Source organism: Perca fluviatilis, chromosome 14 (assembly GCF_010015445.1).
Source record: "Perca fluviatilis chromosome 14, GENO_Pfluv_1.0, whole genome shotgun sequence".
NCBI classification, from domain to species: domain Eukaryota; kingdom Metazoa; phylum Chordata; class Actinopteri; order Perciformes; family Percidae; genus Perca; species Perca fluviatilis.
This window is the reverse complement of record NC_053125.1, coordinates 26,912,368-26,932,327: the sequence shown is the minus strand read 5'-3', so window position 1 is coordinate 26,932,327 and position 19,960 is coordinate 26,912,368. Positions and strand designations below refer to the sequence as shown.

Genomic DNA, 19,960 nt, shown 5'->3' with positions numbered 1-19,960 from the left:
TTTATAGAGCTCAGTAACCTTAAAGGATCAGTACAGCTGAATGTCAGCATAAAAATGATAAGATACAGTATGTCACTGAACATCATTATCTGTCCCAGAGAGGGAATATATACAAAAGGAACAGAATCAGAATCCCTCAGGAACCCCACATGACAACACTGTAGTGTCTGACATGATCTGGTTTCCAAAATCACTGAAAGTTCTGCCACAAAGGTAAGAAGTAAACTATTTTAAAACTGATCCAGACATTCCAACCGGATAGTGAAGTCTGTTGATCATAATGTTTCAGTGTTTAAAGTAGTGCATATGGAAGCATACCTAGCTGTGTTCAATACACTGATCGAGCAAGTCTGTGGGTTGTTAATTACTAATGTATTTCAGATAAACAGTGCTGTGTGTTCATTTGCATTTCAGTTTAAAAGATCGACTTGATGTACTGTTAAATTGTACTACAGTAGCTCATATCTATAAATCAGTTTGCTATGAATTTAAAACCTTTGTTATTGATATTGTGGTATTGCGCACTGATCTAGATGGGTGTTTGTTTCTCATGTTCTTAATTTTTTAAAAACTGCTCCAATTTATTTCAGGATAACCTTCTTATCCTTTTACAATTTACATCAGAAATTCTCATTTATTCACACAGTTATAGTAAAGAGACAAATCATAACGTTGAAATCATCACTAACTTCTCTTGGTGCTTGCTTGATTATAATCATATAACAAAACCTGACATACAGAACTAGATGCTTGATATTTTACAGAGACAGTGATCATTTAATTCAGTCAGTAATCTTAAATTAAAGAATTAAAAGATAAGGATGGGAATCTATCACTTTCATCTAAAAAAATCTAAATAATTGACATTAACATCAAATGTTAATGACTTAACATGTTATTGAGTGTTTGAAAAGATAAATGTGATAGCAGATTTATATTCTTTTGTTTGAACTTTAATTATACTACTGACTGAATTAAATGATAATTGTCTCTTTCTAACTGAAGTTGGAGTTTCCTTTCAAACCTCAACTTTGTTTCTTCATCTCCTCCACTTACACACATATTTATTCCTTTTGGGTGGTTCTCCCATTTTTAACCTTATTTGCCGCAGCAGTTTATCGGTGTCCAGAAAGAGTTGTACATGTTCCTCTTTTCTGTTGCGCACTTTAGATTTCAACCCTAAAAAGATTTCTTTCAGTTGACAATATGCCGGTGCTTTGTCCTGTTTTGATTCTCTATGCAGTTCCTTAACCTTCATATCAGTTTCATTTAGGTCTTTATCCACGTCAAGCTTTTGACGATTAAGTTTATCTCTCAGTTCCTGTAACGCTTGAAATAGCAGTTCATCTTGTTCCTTAATCTGTTTCTTTAACACATTAACTTCCACTTGTAAGTCTTTCAGTTCTCCTTTCTTCTGTAGTTCTTTATCAAGTTTTTTGCTTTGGTCATAAGCTGCTGTCTATATCCGGTTGCTTCGGTGTCATCCACTGGGTACCTATTGATCTCTGTGTTAATATAGAGGCAAAAAGTATATAAAACTTAAACTCAGTTATGTTATTTATGGAAAACATGTCAAACTGAACAGATACAGAGGCAAATGTGTATCCTACAGTATCTTTACATTTTAGAATACATTTCTGACTTACTGGTTTTGTTTTGTTGCCATTTCCATACAATTAAAACAACTGCCAGAGTAGAGCTGGGCAATATATCGAATATCCTATCGATATCGTGATATGAGACTAGATATTGTCTTAGATTTTGGATATCGTTATATCGTAATGTGGCATAAGTGTTGTCTTTTCCTGGTTTTAAAGGCTGCATTACAGTAAAGTGAAGTCATTTTCTCAACTTACCAGACTGTTGTAACTGTTATATTATTTGCCTTTCCCCACTTAGTTATTAGATCTCCATTACTGCTGATTATTTATCAAAAATCTCATTGGGTAAATATTTTGTGAAAGCACCAATAGTCAACACTACAATATCGTTGTGGTATCGATATCGAGGTATTTGGTCCAAAATATCGGGATATTTGATTTTCTCCATATCGCCCAGCCCTATGCCAGAGTACATATAAGGACAGCAGCCAAGGTAATGCTGATACGAATCGCAGAACTTGATGAAGCGCCTCGGAGCATTCATCTGAGATGAAAAATCCTAGAACACAATGGCAAATATTTAAAACCTCTAAAAGTAAACAACGACCAATTGAAATAAAGAAAGAAGAAAATCACACCAATTTCTGTCTCTCTGGTCTGGTTGGTGTTCTTCTGCTGGACTCTACAGGTGAAGCTGTTGCTGTGTCTCTTCTCCACAGTCACTCTGCTGCTGACAGTATAGAGATCATCAGGACCTCTGACTGTCTCTGAAGGTCCAGCAGAGAGGAGGTTTCCCTCACCGTCCAGCCACAACACCTCAGGCTCTGGATACCAGCCTTCAGACTCACACTGTAGAACCGCTGCAATGCTGCTTATGTTAATCCCTGCTATGACAGGTGAGGAGACAGAACCTGGTGACAAAATAAACCTATATTAAAGAGTCGGACTTCAACATCACTAACAAAATGACATTTCAACCAACAGGGGCACTTTAGAGGTTTAGTTCCACTGCAAAAATCAGTTGACAAGATAAAGTAAAAAGCAACTCTGATTACATTACTCACCAACCAACACAGTCTCACTCCCTACTTGTCAAATGTATGACGCTTGGCCAAGGACCCCTGGCATTAAGTTTCAATGAAATAGGGGTACCCCGTTACGTTATTTTTCGTCTGGGTGGGTCCGTCAGATAGAAATTAATGTTAATCCCTCACCATCGGGGGAATCGGGCAGCAATCAGTGGGTCTTTAATGCCAATATCGCTTCAGTATACATATAAACAGTCAGTGGTTTTGTCACCAGCAACAACACGTTGCTCAGCTTTGTTCCAGTAAGTTATGTACCGTAATAACGCTCGAACCGGAAGACTCCGGAAGTGACATAGTACGTCCCACTCAGTGGATAAGAAGATAAAAATCCATAATATTCGTAATATTGATGTTTTGTCTAACGTATTTGAGGATTTAAACAATAAAGATAACAATTATAATAAAATACAGTTTCATGTATTTGTCTCATATATTGTGTGCTTCCGGCCGGCCCGCGCCAGCAATCTGAAATGGAATGAAGCCCACTCACGGCCAAGAGCAGAAACACAGGAGGCGATCAAGTCCCCCACCCACCCCGGAAGAACTACAAGTGCACAAGCTTTGTAACTGGTTCTTGTGCGCGTCTCTTATGGGAGTTGTAGTTTTAAAGTATATTGGTATATTTCTCATAATTAGAAGTTGGCAGTGTATAATTTTGGATACACCCTGGGGCTTTTGGGATGGGGGACACATACGGTGTCATCAGATTTTAAAAATTGAATCGTTAAATAGGTGAAAATAGCTTATTACCATATTGAACAGTGCTTACACTGGGTAAACTTTGGTTATCATATCTACATGACAGCTGAGGTGTAGAGCTTTTTAGAACGGCTGGTCTTATTTGTGTAGCACCTTCTATAACAGCTGGTCCTATATGTGTGGCACCTTCTTTCGCTAAATGACAAGCCTTCAAAGATGTACTGAATTTAAGGTTCAGAGGTAAATATTTCAAAGCAGGAGTGATGTATTCTTATCAGACTGACATTTGTTACCTTCCAGATTGAGATCTTTCCAACGATGTTTGCTATAGTCCTACAACAACGTTTACATTTTTACACATTATGGGGACCACTTTGCAGGAGATACTTTATTTTCCCCAGAGGGATATCTATCTTTAGTTCAAATGCTTCACACATAACACTTGACATATTCTATTATACAGCTGACATATACTTACAAAAAAAAAACAACATCAACAAAGTGATATGTAGTCTGACTGAAGCACATCACACAGCAACAATCTATTGCTCATCTTTGAAAAACTGACAAAAGCAACACACAACCATATGCATCATATCATGAAGCTATTGCACAAAACCTGCAGCCTCAAGCACCATTATTTAAAGTCTTAATTGAGGTACAGTAGGTCCAAATTTTCCCATAGTTTGGAAATGTTAAGTTTACCCATATCTTCTGCCAGAGGATAAGACCTTATACTTGGCATGGAGAATAAAGATAGAGCAGACCATATTCTCTGTGCTTGCCTGGAGAGACTGGTTTCTATTCCTCTCTACAACCTTCATGACAGTCATATTAATATGCTCTGTAAGGCAGCTTTGTAAAAACATAAACCATCTGATTCACAATGGGTGTGTGCTCTAAATGATAACACACACTTTTGAACATGGGCCTTCCAGCCAAAGGTGTTGTCCCTATGAACACCAAGGTGCCTGTAGGAGCAGAGCCGATTGATTGGTTCATCCTTTATGACCTCTGATATCCTCTGACCCATGTCCGCCCCCTTTTCTCAGCATGTGAAATGGTTGAATGAGATATGAGTTTTGTCTGTGTGCAGTATATATTCTGAGGTAGAAGTGTGCCAAAAATGCCAAAACATATGTTGTATATGTACACATACCCATACAAAGCTATTTACATCTTACTCTGTGAACAAAAACCTCAGCAACAATCTGCTTATCCTTTTAATTTCCTGAAATTGCTTCTTAAAACTAGTCCCTTCTTAATTTTGAAAAGGTAGTCTCAGTAAAGTTCACAAAGGTTAGGATGGCTACAAGCTGTAACCACGTGATGGATATGAGGATCATCTTCAGAATATAATAATTAATATGTTAGGCCTACCATAAATTGATATTTCAAAACAGTCATTTATTTAAAACAACTAATAATGCAGTGTGATTTTAAATCAAACTAAGTCCCACACATAAATATGCTCAGTTTTTTTTTCCCTTTAGTCTTTGCTATTAATAGTCATTAACTGAAAAAATTTGAAAATTGCATTTTTAAATAACTATGTATGGAAAATGAAATAAAAAAAATGCTTCTCTTTGTATATAGTTTTTTAGTTTTTCACAACAGTACAAGTCAAAACAAATGCAAATTAGTCAAACAAGCCGTTGCGCTGTATTAGTAAACACTCAACTGTAGGTTTTATATAGTATATATAAAGCAAATCAAAGTGCTAAGCATAAAAACTGTTTTTTCATTATTAGTATTTTATTGTGTAAATTCTCACGTACAATGTGCAACATTCTTTCACAGACGAGGAGGGGTAATTATTACCTCACTTCCTCCGGATTCGTTTGAATGTTATTACGTTGCACAAACTTACTGGAACAAAACTGAGCAACGTGTTTTTGCTGGTGACAAAACCACTGAGTATAAATATGCATACTGAAGCAATACTGGCATTAAAGACCCTCTGATCGCTGCCAAATTCTTTGAAATGAATGGCCACATTGCATTGGGAGATTTCAGCTTTGAATGCATCTAGCTCGGATCATATCGTAATGTTCTGTATTACAACATAGTGTAATATTTCACTGGTAATCAGACCGAAATATTATTAAAATAAAGAAATGAATACCATGATAACATCTAAATAAATGTTGATAGATCTAGCGTTATAGTTTAAAAAAACAGCTTCCCTGGCCCAAATAGAGCAAAATAATAACATTAAACGAAATACATAAAAACCATGATAATATCTTGTGTATGATGTTGATAAAAACAGCGGTTATTGGACAAAAAATACCAATAATAAAACTGTCACAGATTTCGAAGTTAAGGGGGTGTGTTTTTCTTTCGTCGATATCCAACGGTGAGGGATTAACATGAATGTCTATCTGACGGACCCCCTTAAAAAAATAAGGCAATGGGTACCCCTATTTGGTTGAAACTTGACGACACGGGTCCTTGGCCATGCGTCATACATTTGATGAGTAGGGAGTTAGACTGTGTTGCACCAACGCATGCTGTCTAATTGTTAATTTATCAGTGAACACATTTGCCGTTTGAGTTTTAAAAGTAAATCCCATAACTGGAATGCATACTCACCAACAATAAGTTGCACAGTGGATTCTTTGCTCTGTTTTGGAATGAAGCATCTGTATGTTCCACTATCGGAGAGTCTTACTTTGGACAATTTTAGTGAAAGGTCATTGGACAGCAATGTTCTTCCTTTATAGGTTGGGTTTTTGTTAACAAGATGGTTTTGACCTCGATGCCACACATGTACAAATCTGGGTTTTACAGTCAGGTCTCCCACACTCCAGGATCATTGACACAGCATCTGCTGCCGGTTCAGGTGACATGGCAAGATGATGTCATCACCAGCTAATGCCACTATTAGGGAAGGTGGACCAGCAACCTGAGACTGACCTGAATGGAAATGGGTACATTTTTTAATCTAGATTTCCTCCTTTCTTGGAGCAAAACTTTCTGGTTATTATGTACAATCCTATATGGAAAAATCAATTAACCTAATTAAATAAGAAAGATATCTTAGAATGTATTCTATAAATATATGCATTCATAAATACAAACATATATATTTAGTCTAGTTTATTTAGATACAGTGTAATGCTGCATGTTAGTGATAATTCAGACATGAATGGCTTTCCTTTATGTTAGTATGTATGTTACCTCACCAGGAGGGTGTTAGGAGGATCACCACAATGTTCTGGAAAGCCAAAGCTTTGTGAAATGGGTTAATCATCCTGGAGTTCTGAAATGGATTTTAAGAGTAGGGAAAAACAGAGGTGATGTTTATATGATCAAAATCATCAACTTAAGGAACCAATCAATACAAATTTCACAACGTTTTATGACCTGGCTTCGACTTAACCTGCCGTTAGGCCCTGGAGCTACGGCATAAATACATGAAGCATGCACACATTGGCGACACTTCTGCCGCAACGTGCACAGCAGAGCACCTCCATTATAATCAACAGAAGCTGCTACACTGACTAAAGAAGCTGCGCTGCTTGTGTATTTTTCCACAGGAGACACTGAGTGACGGACAGGTCTGTCAGAGCTGTGTGTGTTTGTGCCTGAACCATATAAACAAGCCTGAACACGACCAGAAGATGGGGCAATGGGCAGCGCACAACTTTGGAGGTGGGCTTAAGGCTGCCCACCCAGAAACGGTTATTTTTCTATTGGCTAAACACATTTTCTTAATTTGTGATTGGGCGGGCTGAACCCATTCTTGCCCTTGCTAGTGATGGACAGAAAATTTGACAAATTATAAATCAATGAGTTTTTTTTTTACTGGCTCATGTTAGACCCCTTGTCTTCATAGGCCTCCGGGCTTAAGCCCCGGTAAGCCCATGCATTAAGGCATCCTTTTTAAAATAAAATAAAGAGAATTTAAAAAACAGAAGAAAACGTGTATTCATTCATATAAACCAAACTTTATAAACAACAAAGAAGCAAGATTTACGCGAGCATTTTTGCAATTTTGTCCTTTCCAGTGTCTCAGATGTATTTGACAATGAACATAATCAACACAAATATGTAATCAGAGACCTACTCATCGGCAATTGTATCAGTTACTTCAATTTTATATCTGTCTTTATGAATCCAAAATGGCTGGGGTAACATTTCAAAGATTACACTTTAAAGATTACAGTTTAAAAAAAAATCTCTCTGTGAGTACTCTTCGTTGGGTAATAACATTACATTAATTCATACTAACATTCTAATTTCAACCTTTTGCTTGGTGCTTTCCAGTATACATTATTGTTACATTTACACAATATTGTTCCTAGGAAATCTTTCTTCGTGTTGCGGTTAGCAAAATGTTATGAGAAACAAACATACTGTAAACCATGAATGAATACAAACTACATGAGCATAAAAACAGTTAACTTCAAGACAAATAGCCAAACTCATAAAGGCAAGACTATTAGGAAGTAATGTTGCTAGTGCAAAAACATAATTCATCAACTATGTAAAATACAAATTGCTTTCATCTAAAACAGGGAATGATGAATTTCTTAAAATGAAAAGTTAATGTCAGTGCACATACCTGTTACAGTCTCCGTGTCAGTTTACTTTGATAAATGGAACAGTCCGGCTAAAGTCCTGTAATAAAATAATGTGTACTTTGATCCCAATGATAATAAAATGGGTTGTTCCCTTTGTATGTGTTGGATACCAGCCGTTATTTTGCATGAACAATATTAAAAGAAAACATTAAAGTAGGCATGTATGCTGGGTTTGTGATTGACCTAAAGAATTGCAATCGTCTTGGGCGCTAAGCTCCGGACACAGCAACGGTGACTCTGCAAAATAATGTCGGAAGGAACTTGTTTTGGTGGAACTTTGCACACAACATACAATATTAAAGGTCCAATGTGTAGGAATTTCTCCCATCTAGCGTTGAGATCATATATCACAATCAACTCTCGCACCACGCAGTTCAAAGTACGTATTACAGCTACGGTAGCCTTCATGCTTCAAAAAGCTGGTCCCTTGCTCTTTTCAATATTATGGGCGAAGAAGAAGACTCCTGTTCCTGAAATGTGGGTTTTGAATACATGTAGTCCTCCATGTTTCCTTCTTCCTTCTGATTCTGATATCAAACTTGCCCGGGGCCCTGGGCGAACGATACCCATTAGCAGCATTAGCTTTGAGTTTATATCGTGTGTATTTTGTCCGTAGCAAATTCCTGATAATCCGTTCAAAAACATCCCTGTTACAGTAAATCCCAATAACCCAAGCAAGCCTGCCTTGTTGCACAATCCAAATTTTCTTTAATATTTCCCATTTTCAGCATATAGCTTGCTAGCTCAAAATTTGTCATTTCCCGAAGAGAATAGTTAAACAACGGCAACACACATTGCCACACATCCTGGAAATGAACTTTAGCCGATCCAGACTACACGTGGCACGCTGTTGTATGAGCCTCTGTACAGCACCATCGGGCTGGCAGTGTTGCCAACTTAGCGACTTTATCTTAGCGACTTTAAGATATAGCAATTTTCTGTAAAAGAGACTGCAGTTTTGTCCATCGATCGCAAGGTCTTTCTCTGCGCGGCCACAGTCGGACTTTGGGGGAATACTGGGAACCAAGAAAACGGCTTGTTCGTAACAGGCATCGTGCTTCATACCGGGCACTGCCCTAGTTAATCCAATATATTGTTTTTATGATTCATATCTATTTAAAAAATAAACTACTTAAGTCTAAAGCAACTCCCCTAAAGTTTCAGCTGAGGTAGTCAAATGTACAATTGATTTTTCATACTTGAAGCCCAATGAAATAAAACATCCATCCACACAACAGTTTTATTAATTTGCTAGTTTATTTAACCATGTTGTTGTCCGCCTCAACTACTTTTCATGTTTCCTGGATCAAACCCCTTCAAGATCAGCCCACCCCTGCCTCCCCTCCTGCACCTACTCCTTCTCGGATGATTGATGACCATCCTGCTTACACGGTCTGTCGGATACTCCGATTCCCCGCTCCGCGGGGTAGAGGTGTTCAGTATCTCATTGACTGGGAGGGTTACGGTCCTGTGGAGAGGAGCTTGATACCAAGACGACAGATACTTGATGCTACTCTGAGGAATTTCCATTGATCCCATCCAGAAAAGCCTGGTGGAGCGCCAGGAGGCGTCCGGGCCGGAGGCGGGTACTGTCACGCGCCTCGCTTGCCGTGACTTCGCACGGTGACAGTCTGTGTGTGTGTGTGTGTGTGTGTGTGTGTGTGTGTGTGTGTGTGTATGTGTATATGTGTTTTGTTTCATTTCTTCATTTTGTTATGCCTGTCCTGTGTTTGGTGTGTTTTGGTTTTCTGTCTGTCTGTTTCCACCTCATGTTCCACAGTGTGGACACGCCCGCCCCCGCTGACTCTCCTCACACCTGGCACTAATCCCAATCAGCGCACCTACTACTCATCCTACTCCATCAACTGCCTTCATATACCAGCCTGACTTTCCTCTCCCTGCTGGATTTTTGCTCACCACAGAGAATGCCTTTAACCAGCTTTTTGTTAATGGTATCCAATTAACAAAAAAGCTTTTTTGCTTACCTGTTTGCTCTGTTACTAACTGGAAGATTTCTGTCCTAGTAGAAATACTAGAATTATCCACCTTCAGAATCCACCTCTGCCAGCCCAGCCTTCTTCGGACCCAGTACCCCCTTCTGCTGCTGTCAGTGGACAACTGACCTGTGTCGACCCGGTGTGGTAGTTCACTGGAGGTGCATGTCGCTTCGCTGTGGCCGAGCCAACCCCTTTTATTGCCTTCCCCTCAGCAAACCCCGGCCCTACTGTGCCCTCTTTTGCCGTACGGACGAACGCCAGTTGCCCCTCAGCGGGGAGGATGTTTTGACCTATACTAAAAAGGAGTTGCTTTTGACGCTTCCCTGATTAATTTAGTTTATAGAGACACACGCTCTCCGTCTAAGGAGAAGCCCTCGCCCGAATCAGGGAACCCGGAGGCGTGACAAGAGTTTAGATACACACTACACCAGACGTTCCCCAAAAACACGGGCTCTTATCCCCCTGTATATGACAAGCACTGCCCGAGGGATCTTTAAAACCAATGATTTTTTCTTAGTACACACTGGCGTTAGCCGTCCTCCCAGGATCACGGAGGTCCCTTCCTTCTCAAGGACCGCCTCTGCCCTTCTTGGTCGCCCGAGCCCTCCCGCTTGACAGCCGGGCGAGACGATCCCAGAGAAAATAAAGAACTGGCAAAGAATGGCTCCCCTAGTCCAAAGTCGGACCAGGTGATTTTTATTATTTTGTGACAAAAGCAGAAATTGAAAGCAAGTGGTCCTCAACAAAATAAAACTAAAAATAAAGATAAACCCTCCGCTCTAACAGAGGTATTTAAAGCTGCTTCTCTTTTCCTTCTGGCTCTGTGTCTCCCACACTCATAAAAGTGCAGGTAATCTCCTCTCTAGTGTCAAAGAGGGCAAATAAATCTTCCCCAAAATGCAGCGAAGAGAGCGTCTGGGCAAGCTAAGAGAGAAGAGCACTTTTGGCCTCTGTATAACAGAGGTATTCGAAGCCGCTTCTCAGAGATAGTCTTTTTTCTTTTCCTTTCCTCCCTTACACTCAGCGAAGCAAGGGAACCCCTCTCCGGCTGGGAGAGGCATAATGAATCTTCCCCAATGCAACAGAAAGTGCAAGGGTAGATGGAGAAGGCTTCATGGCATCCCGATGCCACGTAAAGCACTCGGGTAAAAGAGCCCGAAGGAAGCCCAAAAGGGCCCCAAAAGGGAAAAAGGGGCCAAAAGGCACCCAAAAAGGGGCTGCTACTCGGCAAAACACTCATATTTATACACAAAAAACATTTTACTCCTCCCAAAGTTATCAAAAGGGACGTACTATATGTACTTCCCTATCCTTGTAAGGTAATGTAGGAAACACTTCACAAATTACGTTACAGTAATGAACCTCATGAACTCTTCAGCTCGTGTGCTGTGTATGGCCACACATGTGCCTTCAAGACGCACACACACACAGCTGCATGCACTTGTCAAGGCCGCAGCTCCTGCCTGTGCTCCTCTTATCTGTCTAGGTGCTTACCTACACTCTTCACATTTTCTCAATGAGAGCACTTTCTGTCATAAAATGCAAAAACAGATCAGTATGTAAGCAAAAGACAGAATAATATATGAGCAAAATATATGTTATTTTTTGGGGGGGTTTCAACACACACACTCTAAGCAATGATATAGTTTGCTTTTCAAAACACATCTATCTAAGTGATTATATGGTTATTCTGTTATACTGACAACGTTATATATGTTGTAAAGCAAGAAATTACATAGATTCTGCCATTTCTTTGTTTTGGGTTTTCGCGCGGACAACACCTGGAAGAAAGGATGGTGGAGATGTGGCAACCATACAAGTGCCTTTTTAATGTCTCAGCTAAAGAATACCATAATCGGAATGAGAAAGAAAAGAGCTGGGGAGAGATCGCTAAAGATTTGGACCTACCGGGTGAGTGTACAAAGTTGCTAGCGCACTAGCTAGCAAATGTAAACATTAGATCTAGGTCAATGATCATCTGCTACATTCAGGTCTAACAAAAGATGCATTGCACATAGTTTGTTTGAATAATATTACTAATATTTAATGATATTAGTGCAGCTGAATTTAGAGAGGAAACAGTGTATGTCAGTGTATATTTTTCAGTGGAGGAGGTGAAAACAAGAGCAACAACGTTACGGACACAATACACCAAGCTTCTCAAACCCAAACCAAGTGGGAGTGGGGAGAAAGGGCTCACTCATAAGCAGGCTTGGCTGTTGAGGAATTTGGAGTTCCTCAAAAACATGTTGCCCAACGCCCCAGTGAGACCAGTGTAAGCAGAGCAGTATTACAGACAGGCATATTGTAGTAATGTAGATATTTGCATCGTGTATAATTATTTGGGACAATACAGTGTGTGTGTGTATATATATATATATATATATATATATATATATATATATATATATATATATATGTGTGTGTGTGTGATTGACACATTTGATTGACGGGCAGGACATGGATGACCCCACCAGCGATGAGGACATTATAAATACATCCGAGGCACCAGGTAAAATAACAATTGTAGATGTAAAGACTAATTAAATGCTGAAAAACTGTTGACAGATTAGTTGTTTAGTCGTCCAGTGTGCCAGGTGTCCTATTTTCAAGTTTGCACAAAACAGATCAAGCAGTGACATTTTCCTAACTTGTGTGTCCAAAAATGGTCAATGTTTATAAAAATGTCTTTATTCAAATTATTGATTTTATTAATTATTCTTTACATATTATTCTTTTACATGTTCTGGAGATATCTCTTACTTTAATTTTTATCTCATTAACCACAGCACCACATCCCTCTACCCAACAAAGGGGTGAAGAACTCACCACCTCTCTTCCCACTCACAAATCGGATCGAAACTTCTCGGAGATTCTGTTGGAGCGACAGAAACTTAATTTGTTACAGCAAGTCACTTCAGTTCTTGCCACTCCAGATCCTTACAGTTCCTTTGGAAATCAAGTTGCTGTCGAACTTAAATTAAGAAAAAATGTAAGCATACAGACCAAGGCAAAGAAAAAAAAATTAATATTTTGTTTGAGGCACAGGAGGCTGACCAGTCCACTCCATCACCATCTTCACACATTCCACCAGCTACATACACACATGCTCTCCTCAACCCCTTCATACACACAGCCACAACATCAACACTAACATCAGCTCCTGCCTCCTCAGGGTCCTGCTCAGCCTTGAAACTATTTCAGGTTATTAGAAGATATGGATGAGTAGTTGCAGATAAAATATGCAGTATGATATACACAAAGTGCATCACACATGCACACAACTTCAATATGTACATTTGAAGTTACAAAAAAAAATGTGTAATTAAAAATAATAAAAAAAATGTATAAAAAATAAAAATAAAAAGAAAAATTAAAAAAAAGAAAAGGTTTAAAGTTACTGTAAGAGATGTGCATGAAGATAATGTAAGATATGTGTATTTGAAGTTAATGTAAGATATGTGTATTTCAAAGTGAAAGCTTTTGACAGTTGTATGAATTAATTAATATTTTAAAATGTTGAGTTGGCAGTTTAATACTTTTGTATGCTGAAAATAATTGAATAAAGAACTAAAATGTGATCAGGAATACTGTCTTTATTTTAATAATAGCAAATAGACATGCTGTGTTTAAATTATAATTTGTTTTTAAATAACATTTTAAATTTCATAAATATATGGGAGCAGAATCAAATAAAGCATTTTTCAGCAGAACAAACAAATACCATAAAAATATTAAAATTATGTAATCTTCTAACTATGTACATTGCTGTGCTACACCTATCTAACGCTTATGTTTATCACTTTTCTAAACGTAGTCTTCTTGCCATGGCACCTGGCCAGCAGGTGACGTAAAATAATCCTTCAGGACATCACATTGCTGCTTAGCAGTGAGGGTGGGGTTTCGTGCCCTTCCAGCTGCGCATTCTGCATGGCCCCCAGGCCATCTCTCCTCCATGCTCCTTTGTTGACTCTGTGGTCTGCATCCTCCCAGTCTGCCAGTGCTGGTGGCATGTAGGCCTCAGAACGGCATTCACAAAGGAAGTTGTGGAGGCATGCTGAAGCCAGGGTGATCTTTGTAACACTGTCTGGGTGAAGGAGAATTGTGGAGCGGAAAACTCGAAACCTATTGGCGAGAATGCCAAAGGCATTTTCTACAACTCTGCGTGCCCGTGACAGCCGGTAGTTGTAGACCCTTTGGTTGTGGTCCAGCTGCCTGAAAGGCTAGGGCTTCATCAGATCTGTTCTTAGTGGGTAAGCCTCATCCCCCACAAACATATAGGGCAGAAAAACATCTGACCTAGGGAGCTCTTCTGGAGGAGGAACATTTAGGAGCCCCATGTCCAGCGCTTTCCTCAGGTCAGAATTGGCAAAGAGACCAGCATCTGAGACCCTGCCCTGTGTGCCAACACTGATATAAATAAACGTATAATTTGCATAAACAGCTGCCATCATAAGAACAGAAAATCTGTTCTTATAATTGTGCCACATGCTCCCACTGTGGGCTGGGGGCTGAATGTAGATGTGCTCGCCCTTACCCATTTTTCCACAAAGTTCTTGGCAATTGCTCGCCATTCGTCCTCTGATTTTGGTGTCTGCAAAATAAGAGCAGAATGATATTTATTTACAAGGTGAGAGATTTATTTACAAGGTGAGAGATTTCTGAGAATAGATTAACTATTGAATCTCAACCCCACCTATACTGAATTTCTAAATCCAATGAAGTTAAACCTTATGCCCACCACATCTATACATTCTGTTATGTTTGTATTTTCTCCTCTTTCAGTTTGTAATTTTTGAACTATGTTGGTTGTCTTCATATTTGTAAATACTGTATGTCATAATGTTTGTTATTGTGATACTAATAATAAAATATTAGGGAATTCTAACCTTTAGAAAATCATCTTTCAAGACCTGATGTAGTGCTGCACATGTGTCCTTCACTATATCAGATACAGTATTGGCACCAATTCGTTACTGGAAACTCAATGATTTGTAGGTTTCACCTCCAACAGAAACAAAAATATTATTTAATTAAAATATAGTGCAATTCATTTCATAAATAAATCCGATATTTGAAAATATCACAGGTTTAAAATGGTAAATGTAAGTAGACTATTTAAAGTATTTGTATGTTTTCCTGTTTTTGTCATTAAGTTAATCTCACTCCATGACAACACCATTTGAGCTATCCAATATCCAAGCACAATTTAGCATCCTCAATGTTTATTGACATCATGTGTGCTGTTTTGGTGGCCAATGCAGTTCAACGCGGAGCGCTTTCAGCTTGGGCCCTAATTACTGTAAACTGAAAACACAAGAGACAACCTGTACATTTGTTATAAATACAAACCTGTTGCCAAGAATCTGAGGGTCAAGGAGAGCCTCTCCGGCGGGCAATTGTCCGCGTCATCTTGGTATCCTGCCTGGTGATCAGTGGTTCTACTCCTCCCTAGCAGGATTTCAAATTAATCTGATGTCACCGCAACAGCTCTTTGAAGCCTGATCTGTCCTCCAACTATACAAAAAAATAAAAATCACATTAAACAAGCTTAACCCTTAATGAGTATAAATATATATGTTCCACATTTGAGTAACACTAGAGCAAAAAAAAACCTCTAAACAAAACATCTATATCATGGATAACTAGCACTACACTTGCTGTGAACCATCATTAATTAATTTGAATCTTAATCTTAATCTTAATCTTCTATCATTAAACAGCAGACAGTTTGCTTTGGTTCCTATTCACATTGTTAACAATCTGTTTGTATAATCATTTTTAGCCTATTCAATTTCATTCAGTATGGTTAATGCTCTGTAATTAATGTTAATGTTAGCTTTTCACAGTTTAACGGTTAAGATTCCTTTAAACATGTACAGTGTCATGTATAGAGTCCATAATATCAACTGATAAAAAAAAAAATCAATAGGATACAGTAACAATCTGAGAGAAATTGAGAATTGAGAGCACAAACCAACTGATTTAATGTTAGGTAGGCAACGGGTCGCGTTATGTACATTTCACCATTCAGTGAATTTGCCAAATTACCGTTTGCTGATCACCACTGTTACACATTCCTGGTGGCCAGACCTGTTGCATAAGGTTGCTACATTTCATGCTACTATGTTGGAGTACAATAACACCTATTTGATTTAAATTTAACTAAAACAGTTCTACGCTGTATCAGTGTACGGTACGTTAAGCGCTATAAACAAGTGCTAACATGTTGCCAAACAACTGTAAACAGCTAGCCCTTGCTACGCACTACGTTAATACAAAACAGTTAAAAAAAGTATACCTCTAGTTCTTGCTGAAGAACAGACAATCCATGGTGACCCCGTCTCCCCAACCATTTTCGTCCACGTTCGTTTTCTTTACTTTCGTTTTTATTGGTACAAAGAAGTAACTACAGCAAGTTGCCGTGACACAGCATCCATGTTTGTTTACATGCTCTTCCCCATGAGAACACGTCACGTGAGGTGCTAAATCTGGTAAGATAATCTTAAGAATATCTTGTAGTGTGTGATGCCCCACTATTTTCAAATCTTGTAGTGTGAACATGTTTAAGATTTGAGGGAAGAAAATCTGCAAAGATTCTCCTCAAATTGTGTGCTGCAACCAGATTTCAAAATCGGTTAGGATTTAAAACTCCTGTAGTGTGAGCCAGGCTTAAGACCAAGAAAGAGAATCACATCACTCCAGTACTGAAGTCTCTACACTGGCTTCCAGTGCCTCAAAGAATCGATTTCAAAATAATATTTTTCTGGTTTATAAATCACTAACGGTTCAGGGCCAAAATACATTTCTGATCTGCTACTACACTATGACCCACCCAGACCTCTCAGGTCGTCTTGGGCAGGTCTATTTCTTGTCGTCAGAGTCAGAACTAAACAGGGGAAAGCGTTCAGTTTTTATGCTCCACATATCTGGAACAAACTCCCAGAAAACTGCAGGTCCCCACAAAAACCCCTTTTTTTAAAAAAAAAAAAAAAATTATTTTTTAAGACACTTTTTAATTTTTTTTACCTTTCTTTAGTTGCCTTTAAATAACTGTTCATTTGTTATACTGAAGTTGCATTGATGACACTCGATAACTGCTCTTTAATGTTTAATTTCTTATACTGCACTAGAACTTTTCTCTCAGTTATTATACTGCACTTATTATACAACAATTGTATTATTCTTTTTTTTTTTGGTAGTGGTATTTTTGAACAGATAATGGTCATATTTCTGAGAATTTCTCCAACGTGAGTGTGACATAGATTAGAACTCAAAAACACGGGTGTGACAATAGATTATCCATACAAGGACCACGTCTGTGAACTGGTCAGATTTAGTCTGTGAACTAGGTCAATAAGAAGGACAACGTCGGGTGAACTTGCCAGATATTTCTGTGAACTTATGAAGAGACAGACTGTGAACTGTCCCGGATTTAGCAAGGTTTACCGAGATTAAACTAAGCTTTGTAGTGACGGCTACATCGTGAGTGAAAAGTAGAACTACTGCAATCTTGTAATGGGTAACGAAAACACCAAGTCACTTTGAGCCAAAAGGACCTGTGGTCAGAGAAATTATGGAGAAATATGGACCGGCAGATAACAGACATATGTCTATTATTACCTCTCCAACACAGGTGTGACAATAGATTATCCATACAAGGACCACGTCGGTGAGCTGGTCAGATTTAGTCAGTGAACTAGGTTAATAAGAACTGTGAACTGTCCCGGATTTAGCAAGGTACTGAGATTAAACTAAGCTTTATAGTGACGGCTACATCGTAGTGAAAAGTAGAACTACTGCAATCTTGTAATGGGTAACGAAAACACCAAGTCTTAATTTTTTTTTTTGTGTTTTTAATGTTTTTAAATTGTTTTTAATTGTTTTCTAACTGCTCTTTAATGTTTTTTGTAAAGCACTTTGAATTGCCCTGTTGCTGAAATGTGCTATACAAATAAAGCTGCCTTGCCTTGCCGCCCAGCCATCTTTGGACAAAGTACCCCTTCTGCCAGTCCAGTCATCTTCGGACCCCAGCCACCCCCACTAGCAAAAAAATAAGATTATTTAACACCTACTCCATTCGGAGTTCTGCCCCCTGTCCATGACATTGAGAAATGCGATTTACCAATAGTAAAAAACAAAACAACAAACTGTAAAGTTTTTTTAAGCATATTGCAGCATTACTGATTCATTTCCATGGCATACTGTAATGTAGCACAATCCATGCAATAAGTGCCCTTATTTTTGTTGTAATCTAGTCTTGGTTCATGCTAAAATGCTAAAATGTTAGCCTCGTGAGACCGTCCTGATCTCGCGAGCTCCCAGGTTTCCACCCTCGCGCAGATCAGTCTGGCATCTTAAGGTAGAGAAATTTGGAGCCGTTAGCCAACCGACCAGGCCAATCAGCATTGGTTTTGAGGCGGATTAGGTGGTGATAGACAGATGGTTTATCCAATCAGCTAACCAGTATTTTCAGACAGCGGTAGCCCTAATTCTGTTAGCGCCCGCTAATGCTTTTTTCTCTTGGATCCTTCTTCTGGAATATGGTCCGGAGAACCTGAAATGGTGCCTTTTATTCCTAAATTCTCGTTACACAAACGGCAAATATCCTTTACCAACATGTTGCTTGCATGCTGAGCTAACGAGCTATGCTTTGCCTGCAGCAGCAGGGGCGGGCTTGTGGTTGTATTTTCATACGCTTCGTGGATCTGATTGGTTGATTTGGCCCGTCTATCACCAACATAGGTGGTGATAGACAGATGGTTTATCCAATCAGCTAACCAGAATTTCCGCCCTTCCCAAAAGTTCTCCAACGGAAAGTTCCCGGATGGATATGCCGAGCAATTGCAAAGCAGTCAGGTTACTAAAATGTACCTCAAACACAAAAGTTATATTGTGATGCTGCCGGTTATTACAAAAGCGTTTTGTGTGTTTGTGTGTTTGCCGTGACAAAGTGTTACTGTTAGGAGAAAAATATCAGTGCTGTGGTAAAAGAGTTGCTCCTGCAATGTAATGTGTGTTATCAAGTGTTTTGGTTGCACTGGTGGATTTAGGATTGATTAATCAATAGATAGAATAATGGTTGTTAATTTCGATAAAAACTGTGCAGTTTTTAAGAAGTGACCTTAGGAAATGTGGGTTACCACTGGCAAAGAAAATTGTGATCAACTACATTCACTGCACCAAGATATTATCGACTGAGTAACATTTTTCTTCATCTTGGGGCAATTGAGAGGAAGGAAATGTTTCACATGTGTGACAGGGAGCTGATTTAATGCAGAGGGCAGAATCAGACTAATTCATCATTCTCTTGAAGAACTGACTGTATATGTGTTTCAATCATTGATTGCAAGTACATACCATACAACACTGCAGCAACTATGTCGCTTGTGAAAGCAATGTTGCCTTGTAGGTCGACACATCATTTCATAAACATTCACAGTCATTCATTGTTACTGAGTGATGTTAGTTCTTCAGCAGAGCAGATCTTCAGGGATCATTACCTTAAAGCTCACTATCTGCAAGTCTATAGATGTGATATTCTGACATGGTTAACATTTCAGGATATTAATCTGTTAGATTGTAAGGTCCTTTTATTGGTTTATTAAGCTCTTAATAGTCTTAGCCATAGTTATTTATCAGATTTGCAGTCTGTTTGTTTTAGTTGGTTTTATAATTGATTTAATTAGTTGTTTTTATTCTACTTTATTTATCTGTATCTAAGCTAACCTGCCTTTCTTAGTTATGCTATTATAATTCTAGACACTGCGGGAAGTTCCTTCCTTCCAATGACACACGAGCTGCTCTCTCATCTCTGTTTTCACTTGTTTCCTTTGTGTATGCATCCTGTCCCAGAACTGCTTGTTGGTAACCTAGCTCTGGGGAGTTTACTCCCCGAAATCCTTATGTTTGTTCTTTCCCTGCAATGCCGGCTCCGTCCTGCTCGCCCGCCGCGCATCCACACATGCCTCCTGCAGTGCCCGTTA

The 19,960-nt window shown here is 38.9% G+C and overlaps 1 protein-coding gene across 1 annotated transcript; it reads right to left on the bottom strand.

The window, feature by feature from the left end:
• Positions 1-1,398: 1,398 nt before the first annotated feature.
• On the bottom strand, positions 1,399-9,507 carry LOC120572553 (butyrophilin subfamily 1 member A1-like). Its single transcript, XM_039821879.1, has 4 exons — positions 9,333-9,507; positions 5,984-6,106; positions 2,240-2,512; positions 1,399-1,505 (listed from the first exon to the last, which is right to left on the bottom strand). Exons 1-4 carry the CDS (start codon positions 9,505-9,507, stop codon positions 1,399-1,401), a joined length of 678 nt encoding a protein of 225 aa, XP_039677813.1.
• Positions 9,508-19,960: the final 10,453 nt, after the last annotated feature.

Bases quoted from the DNA above. Each gene is read 5' to 3' on its own strand.
- LOC120572553 (XM_039821879.1), bottom strand. From the start codon at position 9,507: ATGGAAATTCCTCAGAGTAGCATCAAGTATCTGTCGTCTTGGTATCAA. The intron at 2,513-5,983 runs GTGAGTATGCAT...TTTTGTCACCAG, and splicing joins CACTGTGCAACTTATTGTTG to GTTCTGTCTCCTCACCTGTC. The intron at 1,506-2,239 runs GTGTGATTTTCT...ATATTAACACAG, and splicing joins GACCAGAGAGACAGAAATTG to AGATCAATAGGTACCCAGTG.